Source organism: Platalea leucorodia (genome assembly GCF_965183815.1).
Source record: "Platalea leucorodia genome assembly, chromosome: 4".
Classification (NCBI taxonomy): domain Eukaryota; kingdom Metazoa; phylum Chordata; class Aves; order Pelecaniformes; family Threskiornithidae; genus Platalea; species Platalea leucorodia.
This window is the reverse complement of record NC_138826.1, coordinates 51,250,346-51,263,263: the sequence shown is the minus strand read 5'-3', so window position 1 is coordinate 51,263,263 and position 12,918 is coordinate 51,250,346. Positions and strand designations below refer to the sequence as shown.

At 43.9% G+C, this 12,918-nt stretch overlaps 1 protein-coding gene across 1 annotated transcript in view; it reads right to left on the bottom strand.

The window, feature by feature from the left end:
- SULT4A1 (sulfotransferase family 4A member 1) overlaps positions 1-5,671 on the bottom strand; it is a gene marked incomplete at its 5' end in the record, with an annotated part of 29,626 nt that extends 23,955 nt beyond the window's left edge. The window contains one exon of the mRNA XM_082309149.1: positions 5,503-5,671. Coding sequence (XP_082165275.1) covers positions 5,503-5,671 — 169 coding nt within the window. The remainder of the gene's footprint in view (positions 1-5,502) is intronic.
- Between the last annotated feature and the right edge of the window lie 7,247 nt (positions 5,672-12,918).

Here is a 12,918-nt window from a genome sequence, read left to right as displayed (position 1 = left end):
TAATACTCAAATTGATGTAGCTCTGTGCAGACCTGTCACCTACTCACTGATGGCTATGGCAGGTAACTGCAGATATGTTAGCTGGTGGGTCAGATGTCCCTAGACTGCAGGATGCTCCTGCAAGCATAGGTCACATGTAGCCACATAGCTTTAGTCAAGCAATAATACTCTTTATATTGAATAATAAGGGTATTATTGTGGAGTACAATAATGCTTAAAAGAACCAGAAACCAACCTTGCCAGTAAATATAACATCCCTGCCAAGAGATTTTTATAGTCTGAGGAAAACATGAAGGGTAAGATTGCACAAGACAAAGCAACATTTCACACAAGACACAGTCATTTGGTACATTTTCTTTATGGTGTGTTTCTTAAATCAAGAAATTTTGCCAACACGTTTTTATAACATGGTCCCATAGACAGCTAAGACGGATGAAGAGGCCAGAGATAAGAAATCCTTAAACTAATTTCACAAAGAAAAACTGTGTGTCTACACCCCCAATGGTTCAAGTCCCCTTTGCCTTAAGTGCAGTAACTTTTGAGTGCTGAGTCTGATCAAAGAATAGTCTAGATGTTGATGAGCAGAAGTTTATAATCAGACAAACAAGAAAAGTGGGGTTAACACTGTACCCTCTATATCTGGTTCACAGCCCAGCAGCTATGATTGTCACTGCTGTAATGGTCAATGGATCAAACAAATGTTTCCCTGTAACAGAAGAAAAGCCTGGGGCACATAGTGTCCCTGGCATGGAAAGATTAATAGGGAGAGCATCCTGCAGGGTGCGTGTTTTAGGAAGGAAGGGTGATATGGACTTGGCAGTGTTAGGTTTATGGTTGGACTTGATGATCTTAAAGGTGTTTTCCAAACTAAATGATTCTATGATTACAGCATGAGGGAAATGGGCCATGGAAGAACGCAGACAGAGCCCCTGACATGTGGCAGAGAAAGGGGAAGGACAGAGCAATGAACAGAGCTCCTCCCATCAGCCAAGGAAGGGACTGGGGCATACTGGTGTCCCAGCAAGAGGAGGTGTTGGATTCAGGAGCGCTGGAAGAGGATAAAAGAGTGGTATGCATGCAGTGAGAGAGGCGCGAAGAACAGGAGGAGACAGAAAACCCACAATGCATGCAATGTACTTTACCAACAGATGCAATGAGAAGCATGACCTTCTGTACATACAGAATCTTTTGAGCAAATAAAATGATGGGCAACTCAATTTAACTTTCTCTGATTGATGTCATATAACACCGGAGGTAAGCATTAAAGAATTTGAAAGATGAGAACTCAATGAATGTACTCACAGGAAAGCTGTCCTTGAACTGATCTGCAAATTCACTGTTGGCACTTCATTAAGCCAAAAGCCTAGAGTCAGCCATCATACTCCCTACAAGCTAATGAGTAGTTATAAAAATCCAGTGCTGCAAAGAAAATTCAAAATGCTATCTATAAAAAACACCTCCAGACAGGTAAAGGCTATATCCAGCACTTGCTCTTCTGACCTGTTGTCTGGCACTAAATGCAAGAGTTCTCATGAACTGCCTGGACTTGAAGCTGATGTTTGCCCAACAACTGACATTTTCCCACATAGAACTCCAGAAAAATTATTTGGCAAAATAATCAACATGGGAGAGACAGCTTCATTATTAATGTAAATAGCTCACTTTCTCAAATTACCAGTTTTGCAAAAGGCATTAATTTGTGGGCTTTGACCCAAGAATGCAAAATGCACATCCATTCAGAACAGATACAAGATGGTATTAAGAGAGCTATTGTACACCACTTATGAGTAAAGCACATGGACAGATCATGTACAGTCAGGGGTTAGCATCGTAAGACACAGCAAAATAAAAAGTGAACCTGGACTCAATACTATACTTTAGGGACTGATTTAATTCCACTGAAATCATTGACCTGAACAGACAGCTAATCTAGCTCTTGGCATGGTGACTGAGGGAATGAAAGGGATGACTGACATGAAAGAATTTGCTTATTCGTTAATTCTGCAGTTTAAGTTCATAGAGGAGAATTTTAATTTTCAAGTAGGGTACAAGAGGCCACAGTATGAGAGGGTTCAAGGAAAGCTGTGACAGAGGCACAGTGTTTCCTATGAACGTTGCATCTGTATCTTATCTGTGAAGCAATCTGTTGCATGAGCTCCAATTATTTAATGCTAGAGAGAATGGTATTCCATTTTACATTTGCAGCTACTGTAAATCTCTGTGTCCCATTCAGCCTGCCCATTCTATACTACAAAGGTTCATGAAAGATGAAACTTGTGATTTAATTTCTTCAAGAGCAGTAGCACACCTGATTTTAAATTATGCATCATGATAAAAAGGTTTTCTGTAATTACAGTTCTACCATATGCATGTGTATAAGCATATATGCACATTCACATATTTACATGTCTAAATGAATCCCTGGGTTTTAGGCACAAGCTTCTCCTAGTCCAGCAGCTCCCAAAAGCCGTTACCATTTGACACAGGTGTTAAGAATAATTAAAGATATAAGGAGTGTCATGATTTAGCCATCCATCAGTGGAAATCACATTAGAGCAGAGTCATTTTCCATTAGGCTTATTACATTATTTCCAGTAAGGCCACTGGTACATTCAGTTTTCTACCATTATTGGACCAGCTTTTTCCTCCCAATTTACCAATATCTGTAACTATTTCCAAGCACTATCTCCATTTCACATGTTTAAAGCTGTATCGTCTAGTCTTGCAGAGTATAATGTCTTCAAAATGGCACACATACTATTTCATCAGTCCCTAGGATTACTGAAGCAGTCCTGAGCCTACAAGCCACTTGGGTATTTTCTTTGCCAGATAAACCAACATATGGTCAACAGCTACTGATGAAGCCTTCTGCTATTAGATTGTAGCATAGGGCTCAGTAAGAGCTAGAAGCCCTGGCCTCTCACACATCTAGCAGACAGACTTGTTTGTGTATTTTGCACAGTCTGAGCAGATGGAGAGCTGGTGAAACACTGAACAAAACCAATTTCCTTAAGAACAACAACAAAGGTTTCCCCTGAACCTGTCTGACATTGGTGCATGTTTCTTTTCCTAAAACTCTGTTCTTGAAATTTTGTTCAAATGTAATTTATTAACAGAAACTAGAGAAGTGATCCCAACCATGTTTTACCTTTAAAGATCACCAAAGAAGCTAAAGTATTTCACCCCACATAATTATATTTTGTGCATGAAATCTGTTTTGTAAACCTACTGTTTTGATTACAGCAACATTATGAAAATTCTGATTAGCTCCAGTAAACAGAAAAATCTTTGTCAATGCTACTGAGAGACAGGAAGATGAAGTTGTAGTTAAGGTAATACAGAGGAGCCTGGGGTTCTGGATTTAATTTCTGGCTTTGCTGAAGCCTTCCTGCATGACCTTGGCTAAATCAATGGGAACCATATTAGGGCAGCCTAATTTCTACTGACATGCCTGTCCCTAGTCAGCAGACCCTTTGATAATTGATTCAGAGGCCCTAAATAAGGCATCAAGCTATAAGCCACATAGGATCAGCTGACAAAACAAGTTCCAAGGGTCTCAGCAGACTTCAGGCTACCTGAAGGTGGAGCTTGCAGGCATTATTATTGTCTAGAGCCTATTCCCATGACAAGGACATAAAATTCCTCAAGACCTAGGTATTCTCTTTCCTGGCAAGTAAAATACTATGGCACCTATTTTGATCCCAAGGCTGTTCCCCCAGACCCTCCACACAAGACTGTACCTTCAGTTTTGGTGCCCCAGTTCTCAATCTTCCTTTTCCTTCTTCCACAGTGACTTAGTAAATCCTCTTGTAGTAAGCACTGCTGCTAACTTTGTAAGTGGACAGTTCACTGTCACTGCCCTTAGCCGGGGCCCCAAGAGACCTAATATGATGCTGCTATATTCACAAAATAACAGCAAATTAAATATGATTATGCAAGCTGGCTTTCCACAGCCAACTGTATAGCCATTGAAACTAAGCTATTGCCAGCTGATGTATTCGCTATATTGTGCCCGGCTGCTGAAAACTGAGGTTAGCTGAGGATATTTAACGATCCACCAACACAAAGTTGGGGTGCAATACTAACACAGAAACATTGCAAACCCAGATTCGCAAAATTGAAATCTTAGAACTGAAAGAATTAAATAGTGTTCTTGCCACATGCTATAAATCTTTAAGAAGATAGTTTAAAAGAATAAAGATGTAGCTGTCTGCTCCAAATCCTAGCATTTGGGGGGCCATCCGTCTACATACTATCCCTTATCTAATGTATGCATCTATCAAGTTCTAGCCAGTCTTTAACAACATCATTAGTAATGAAAGATCAAAAAGATGTAAAGAGAAATATTTGAAACTGCTTGAGAAATAACATAATAGATGCTGCATTGTAGAAAATGTGTATATGTTTGAAGCAGCACACCAAGAAATTGAAAAGCATTAGCCATTCATACAACAATGAAATAAGTCAGAAACCTATGATACTGAAACATCATTTTACAAGGGTATTTACAGAGCTAACATCTGTTACGTCCAGCGGACTTTGAATTTTCTAGAAAGAGATCATCTTATTGTCAGTAAAAAAAGTCACTCAAGAATGCGCTTAATAGAGTCTATCTGGATTTATCAGGTGGGTTACAAAGCTACCATATTGTCTGCCTCTTTGCAGGCAGCACTACATCCATGTTAATTCTGTTTAAATATTTTTGCGTGGAAATGGAGAGGGTAAGAAATCAAGAAATACGATATCAAAAGCAGGCACCCAAATGGTATAAAACAGCCAAAGGATGCGTTTACTGGAGAAATGCACACTTACACTGCTAACAGGAGACGTTTCTGGTAATTCAGACAGTGCAGCAAGAACGTACTTTGAGCACACGTTCTCCCAGAGCGGTCTGGGGAGCGCAGTACGGAAGGCTGTAGGGCGGACAGCAAACCTGTACGCCACATTAGAAACCTGTATGCGCGCTATATACCTTCCCGATATTCAACATCTACGCTGACGGAGACGTCCCTTGCCTGGAGCAGCGCCTTTACCCCGAGCAGTTCAGCTGGCAGGCACGGGCACCGCCGAGGCGAGGACCTCCAGCGGCAGCACCTGCCGCTGGCTTCTGTCTAAACCCGGCGGCTACGCCCCAGGGCAGGGCCGCCCCACGCGCGCCCGGGACCCGGGGCGGGCGCTCCCCCCGACTCTGAGGGGCTCCGGGCGCCGCCGCCCTGACGGGAAGCCCCCCCCCCCCCCCCCGCACAGGCCTGCGGCGGCAGGGCGCAGGCCTCGCCCCGGCCTCCCGCGGGGGCACGGCGCCGCCGCCGCCGCTGCGCGCCGCTGCCGGGCGGGGAAGGCGCCGCGGGCCCGGGGCCGAGGGGGCGCCTCCCGCCCCTCCCCGCGCCGGCCGCCCTGCGAGCGGGGGGAGAGGAGAAGCCGCCCCCGCCGCCCAGCCCACCCCCGCCGGCGCAGCCCCAGCCCGGGCGGGGGAGGGAGGGGGGCCGGGGCCCACCCGCCTACCTGATTTGGGGTAGGTGACGATCCAGACGTCGCTGTCCCTCACCGGGAAATTGGCGATCTCCTCCATCTTCCCGCGGCAGAAGGGCGGCAGCCGCACCCCATTGTACTCGAAGTACTTGCTCTCGAACTCCCCGGGCGTGCTGGGGGTCTCGGCCTCGCTCTCCGCCATCCTCTTCCCTGCCGGCCGCGGGGGCGGGGGCCGAGGTGCGGGGGCCGCGGGCGCTCGGGCGGGCGGGCGGCGGCGGGCGCGGCTCGGCGCGGCAGCCCCTGCCCCCGGCACGCCCCCACGCACGCACGGGGAGGGGGCGCGGGGCCCGGCGGCGCATGGGCTCCCTGCGCGGTGATGTCATGCGCGGCAGCCGCAGCGCGCGGCGCCAGCGGCCGGTAGCGCTCGGCCCGCCGTAGCCCCCGCCGGGCGGCTGCCCGCCCCGCAGCCCCGCCCCGCTCCGCTCCGCTGCGGGCGGGCCGCCGCACGCACCACACTCCAGGGGAGGCAGCCGGCTGGGGCAGCGGCGGGAGGGCCGTCCGCCCCGGCTGTCACCTGAGAGCCCAGCCCGCAGCACACGGCTCCGCGGCGCGGCGGCAGCGCCAAGGCCCGGCCTCCGAGAGGGCAGATGGCAGGCGGCTGAGGAGACGTGCGGAAGAGGCAGCGGGAGCCCGGGCACTAGGGACTCCTTGCTGCCCTTGCTCGGAACCCAAGCACAGTGCATAGGGAGGGTGAGAGAGCAAGGAAGGGGGCACACGCCCACCTTCTTCAGCAACACGCATTGTTTGCTCATTGCAGTGCTCGGGTTTAAACCCGTACCTGGTTTTTTACACAATAAGCCCTTCATCCTGATCCCCTCTTCCCAATCTCTTGGGTGCCACCTCTCTGTATCTGGCAGGGTAACAGCTTTCGTTACAGCGTGGGGCATCTTGCAGGAGAGGTCAGGCCTGAGTACCCAGCCCCTGCCTGGGCAGGAACCCAGCACATCTTCTGCCAGTTCTCACTTGCTCCCTGGACTTCCCAGGCTGGCATCAGAGCTGACTTATTAGCTTACCTTGTTTGGTGGTCGTTAGGCAGCAGAAACCAACCCTGTCCCAACAGTGCTGGTGGTCAGTTAGTAAGGACAGTCTACACCATGGCCACTGTCTGCTCATCCCTCATATTACAGCAGCTCCAATCTCACTGCACCTGGCAGTACAGGTGAGGCCTGGGGCAGAACTCAAACAGCACTCCCAGTTGGGCTTGTGGGCCCAGGTGCTGCTTCTCAGGGTATTTAAGGCCTATTGGTGCCTGATAAGAAGGTATAAAAACTCTAACCTCCATTAAGATCTGTTTGTACTGCAGAAAGGAAGACTGTTCTGTCAGGTTGGTCTGGTATAACTGAAGAGCTTGCAGTGGTTCAATGAAATTAAGACTTGCGTTAGTTCTAGAAAGGTCAGTGATGAGTTTTGGTTTAGTTAACTCTTATTAGCCTTATAACAGCTGCTTTATTTTGTGTTTAATAATGTATGCTTCTGTAATGGTGTTAAAATATAATGAAGCTCTCTTTGAGAGCTTCAGATACAAAGTATCTGTAGCAGGTGTGCATTTGAAAGAAAATAAGCATATAAGGAAGCAGTAAATCAAGGGAAGAGGATACAATGACTTGGAAAATATATGTCTCTAAGTACTAGAGAGTGAATTATAGCTAATTTCAGTTGAGTTTACTGAATTGTGAACAGCAACCAGCTGGAGATTGTGTCCCTTATCAAACTGTCCTGTCTACAGGAGTAATCTCAGGAAAAGCAACAGTGCAAACAGCTGAGGGCAGTAACTGCTTTCAGCTTTTATAGTTCCATCTTACCAGCATATAGAAATCAATGCTTTTACTGTAGTTTACTTACATTTGTTCATATTAATAATAAACTGCAGACATTAAAACTATGGTTAGAGCAGGAAGGAAAAGTCCACCAGAAACTAACATCAAGTATATTGTTTCATGGAATGAAAATTGTTTGCAGGAATGTGTCAGGCAAAAAAAAAAAAAACCACAACCAAAAAAAAACCCCAAAAAAACCAAAAAACAAAAAACCACACACCAAAAAAAACTTTTAGAGGGAAAAATTTATCCCAGAGTCAATGGTTGACTAGTAAGACTTGCCCTAGAAGTCAATAATGCAGGTTCGATTCCCTGTGATACTAATTTTAGTTTTGAGCCTGTTTCTTTAAGACACGGAAATCAGAACTATCTGTTGACATCTAAAAGAACTTTTCCCATTTTAATTTTTTTTTTTTTTAATAAAAAGTGGGTTGACAAGAATAACAGGCAGCTGGGCAGCTATTATTCTGTATTTTAAGATAATATTGTAAACTCAGAAGCAACTGGCATTCAGGCACTGGTGCCTGTTCTTTTCTTTCCTATGGTGTTTTAAAGGGTCTGATTTCTTCTTTTCCTTACTTAACAAAATAATTCAAAGCTGCAATTTTCTATGGAAAGTAGAGTTGTGAGGTTTTCTAGCCAATTTCTAAGCAAAATGTATTTATTGGTCTTTTCTGATTATCAAAAGTATTAAGCTATACTAGTAATAAATAACTTTAAAGCCCAACAAAACAAACTTGAATTCTAGTCTCTATTACTATTTTTTTTTTAATTTCAATTTAGTTTTTTAAATTCCTAACTTAGTCCTCAGGCATGGATATGGCCTTTGCTCAATATATCAAGTGGAGGGAGCCATATTGACAATAGAAAAACTCTGTTTCTGTTTTCTCTTTAAGTTAATGGGAGTTGTACAAATGTATCTCAGGGTGGAATATCAGCTTCCATAGAGTAAAAAGCCAGGCAGGCATTACCACAAGGGATGCAACAATAACTGGAGTGATCTCTTTAGCAATGGATGCTTTCACTTACCTTGTAATGTTTCAAGTGAAAGAGCAATTGGAGCCCAATGTGGCTGAGAAACCAAGTGCCCTGGATTAACTGCACTTGGAAAAATCATCCCTGTGTTACAGGTGCAGTAAATCCTAATGTAGGGATGTTGGACCTACAGTGCACAAATTGCACAGCTGATGTATGCATCTGGCTATGAAGCATACAGGATTTACTGCATGCATGCAGATCGCCCACCCAGTGCTTACTCAGATCTGACATATCGGAGACACATCAGATTTGCTGGGAATTCAAAGACAGCTGAACTACAAAATGCATGAAAGCCATTTGTTTGGGAATTCCCTGTTAAAAAAAAGACTACAGTCAGCACATTGTGCTTAGAGGCATCATTCGCAAACAGGGTAGTCTACGACAAAAATGGTGAAGCTGGTAGAACATCATTCAGTTACCAAAGGGTATATGCAAATGACCTGAGGATGATCCAGTGTTAGAGCTAAATAAAAATCAAATATGCTGTAACAGATGAACCACGCTGGAGTATTTCACTTACCCTCAAACTAAGAGGAGTTGGGGGGGGAATCAGAATATGTAGCCTGCAAAGTAATTTTTTGTAGATTGCTTTCTTCTGTTTAAAAGAAAAATTGTAACAGTATCTCGGTTTATTTGAATGTGTTCCCAGTCTTTTCTGTAACACTTAGACCATTCTGTAACGTCACTGATCCCAGAATGTATAGCTATTCAGTGTTCCCGTGAAGTAGCAGCAGGAAATGTAGGTGAAAAAGTTTGGATTCTCTCACAATGATGTAAACAGGGACTAAGTTCACCGAAGTCAGTAGACTCCCCTCTGTATAAAACTTGGGTAAGAAGAAACTTGGGAAAAGAAGATCTTAGAAAAAGAATGAAATGCTGACCTTAGGAAAACGTTGTCATTTTAAGATCTGCAAAAGTAGGATTTAACGCTGGAAAGAGACTGGCTGTTCCTATGCTGTTTTGGTATGTCTGTGTTTCTGCTGTCTGTCACTACAAAAAGCACTCCTGTACCTTTGTACTCCTGAAGAGTCAGAAGGTGTCTCCTTGTCTTTGCTGTCAGATGTGCCTATTTATTAGCTGAAGATACTGTAAAGAATTGCCCTGTTTTGATGTGTGCACACTGTTGCACACACAAAAATGGAGTTTCAGCTTTCAAAATCTATCTCATGAAAAAAGATAAATCTGGCAATGTTTTGTCTTACCGTTTATTAAACCATTGTAACAGCAACCTGTGTCAAGGTTGCAGGGGCATGTTCAGAGGAAGGTAGACTGTTTGCACATGTTGGGGTGCCAACTGCAGTGTAGTTTCAGACATGAAATCTGTAAATGCTACCACAAGTATTACATGAAGCCGATGTAGTAGTACCCTAATAACAGCATGTAATATTGAATTAATGCAGTAAACAGTTGTGCAGTAGATTGGTGTTTATAAAACACTGCTGTCCGCTAGTGGTTTACATTTGTTCAGTGAGTACACATGAACTTTCAGGAATGTTTCTTACTGACTCAGCCCAACCATGAGCCATAGCTATGAGCTTTGAGCATATGATCGTTACACAGCATTTAATTCTTCTAGTGAATGTGGCTGAGGATTAAGCTGTCAACTGGCACTCACCATCTTTTTTTTTGTTTCTGGTACTTGTAACCAGGAATGAGTGCTCTGGCCTCATAGCCAGGATGTTAAGGAATCTGATCCCTTTCCTGCTAGGATTTCTATGTAACCTTAACTAACGCAGTCTCCCTGTGCTTTAATTTCCATGTGTCAAAAACAGCACAAGTACTGTAATCCACCTCACAAGGCTATCTGAAGATAAATCTCTTGCCTCTTGTTACCCAAGCACACGAGTCAAGGTCTTTCTAGGAGGCAGGATTGATGCAACTCATGATTTCTTAGATGTGATCCTGATCAATAAGGTCAGAATGCAAGGGTTTGTGTTCTCTCTAAAGTGTTCATAACTGGCACTTGAAAGAGCCCGTTGCTCAGCGTCCCAGACTGCAGAAGACCACTCAGCGTTAAATTCAGTAGCAATGCGAATCACTCAGTGTGCCAACTCTGAGGCAGGTCCTTACTATATAATATTTCTCACAAATTTACAGTGCTTCTAAAATTATACCCTACAGCATTTCAAATTCAGCAGACTTGGATCATGAGTACACATAGAAGTCGTGTATCACCTTTATTATTAGCACTACATTTCCCAGCAGGCCATGTAGGGAGAGACATTCAGACAAGATGAGCTTGCCTTACCACCAACCTAAGCAGCATAAGGAAACGTGTGGTCACTTTGCTGATGCATCATATACATTACACATGAAATGAGGGCAGGAACATAAAAAGGCAAGTAACTAAAAATAATCAGCAAGCTGTGGTATCACTTCAAAGGAAAAACACAAGAGGTGCACCAATATTTTTGGTGAGTCAAAGCAAAGATCACGTGAGAGGAAGATGAGCAGCAAATAAGTCAGCACTGTGGATTAATGGCTTTGCTTTCCTGAAAGGTCAGATTGGAATTTTGTAAACCCCTGCCACAAATTGTGCAATGATAATTCCACCAGAGACAGTATGGGATACCTTGCATAACTCAGCTAGCCACACTGTAAATATTTCTCCAGTGGGTTGTGGATGGCTTTAGCTATCTGCAGATTTCTATCTCCATTCCATCCTCCCACGATTTTGAATTTGTGGCTATTTTTAACAGCAGTTTTTATTTTAAAAAAGGGCTAATTTTTAATTGGGGGTAATTTTTGTAGCAGAACTGTTTATGGCTGGGACCGAGCCATAAGGAAAGAAAATTTCTAACTCAATCTGCCCTAGGTTTCATTGGAAATGCTCACGATGTGGCCTTGTAGGCACAGCGCTGGCCCGGGATGTAGGGTAGCTGGATTCCATTGCAAACTCTTGCCACTTCCATAGGTGAAGTTGGGAGAGTTACTTTGCCACCCTCCGCTTCAGTCACCCTTCGTTTTAAAGGGGGACAGAGACAGTTGATCATATTTATGTGTACATGGGAGAAAGTACAATTCAATATTGATATATAACAATGCTATCAATTAATTATGCTTATTAATTATTAGTCTTATGTTCATTATTTGTGTCATTAAAGTTGAAGACAAACAGTTTGGGGATAACTTAAATGGTCACCTAAGTAAGATCAGGGCACTGAAGGCAAATGATCATTTCAAGGCAATAATTAGTGTGGCTTTCACTGTATTATAGTAACTATTTGTTAGTTTTCAGTATGTTAGGAGAGGCAGACGACTGAGTGGCCTTTGGATATGCTGGTTTCACTATCTCTGCATAATAAAGGTTGTGCAGCTATCTCATATAAAACATTTATTTTTGAGAAGCCTGATTTGAACATCTCAGTGATTCAGTACCACAAAAGCAAATCAGTTCTACAGGAGTTTTTGTGATTGTTATGGTTGCAACACCACAGAAACTGAAGCCTAATAGGAGGTGAATGGGATATGGCTGCTTTACTGCTATGGGCTGAGAGTTATTTTCCCTTCTAAATGCCTCTGAATTTATCTATCTCAAAGCAAGCTGCTGTAGAAATGGCACAAATACAGTTGTCCCTGATGAGAAGCAGTGAGAAAATTTTCATTTATATTATGTTTCTAAAAGTATATTAGTATTTTCTTAATCTAAATACAGGCATAGAGGTATGAGGATGGATAGTCTTCAAGTCGTGGGCCTTAAACCACACAAGACCCTGTGAGTTCCTGAATGGCCTTTAACATGCATGCTTTCGTATCAGTTTTCTGCTGTTCAAACAGCTGCAGAATGTCACGTCCAGTTAACTGGGAGCATGTGTACATGAAAAGACAACTCTGAGCTGACTCTGCACAAGCCAGGCTGTGGTGTAGCCAGGTTTGTGTAGTGATGTAGGGAGGCTTCGCTGCTTCCAGGCAGCAGCTCAGCCTTCTGTGTGCGGCTGAGCAACTGTGTGTGGATTTAAAGGCTTGGGATGGTATTGGACTAGGGACTCTGTGGTGCGCTTTGCAATGCCTACCCTTCAGGCACTTTTGTAAAACCACTCAGATACCTGATCAGCATCCCCTAGCAATTACACTTTATAAATCTGGCCTCTGGGCTTGAAATTTGGAGAAGGAAAAAAAAAAAAAAAGGTGTTAAAGGAAATTAGCTACTATAGCTGTGCAGTCATTTTCACAATGAGGGTGTAGATAGCAATAAAAGGTCCTAGCAAAGAAAGGAGCTGCTCCACTGGGCTTCTGAGGAGTGTCTAGAGTTGCTTTAATCATCAACAGGTGTTGATCATGGTTCTAGACTACTTATCTCAGAAAGTAGTAAATATGCCATCCTAGACAGTCTCTTATGTGATTTCAGAAAGGTACAGAACAACAGTCTCTGCTGCACAATCAGTACAAAAATTGCCTTGCGTCAACACAGAAAACCGAATGGATACGCACAGCTGTGAGGCAGCTTTCTGCCTCATTTACTAATGAATTTCTGGGAGAGGAAAGGCCAGAAGGAAGGGATTAGAGAGACTGAAGGGAAACCATTAAAAAAGGA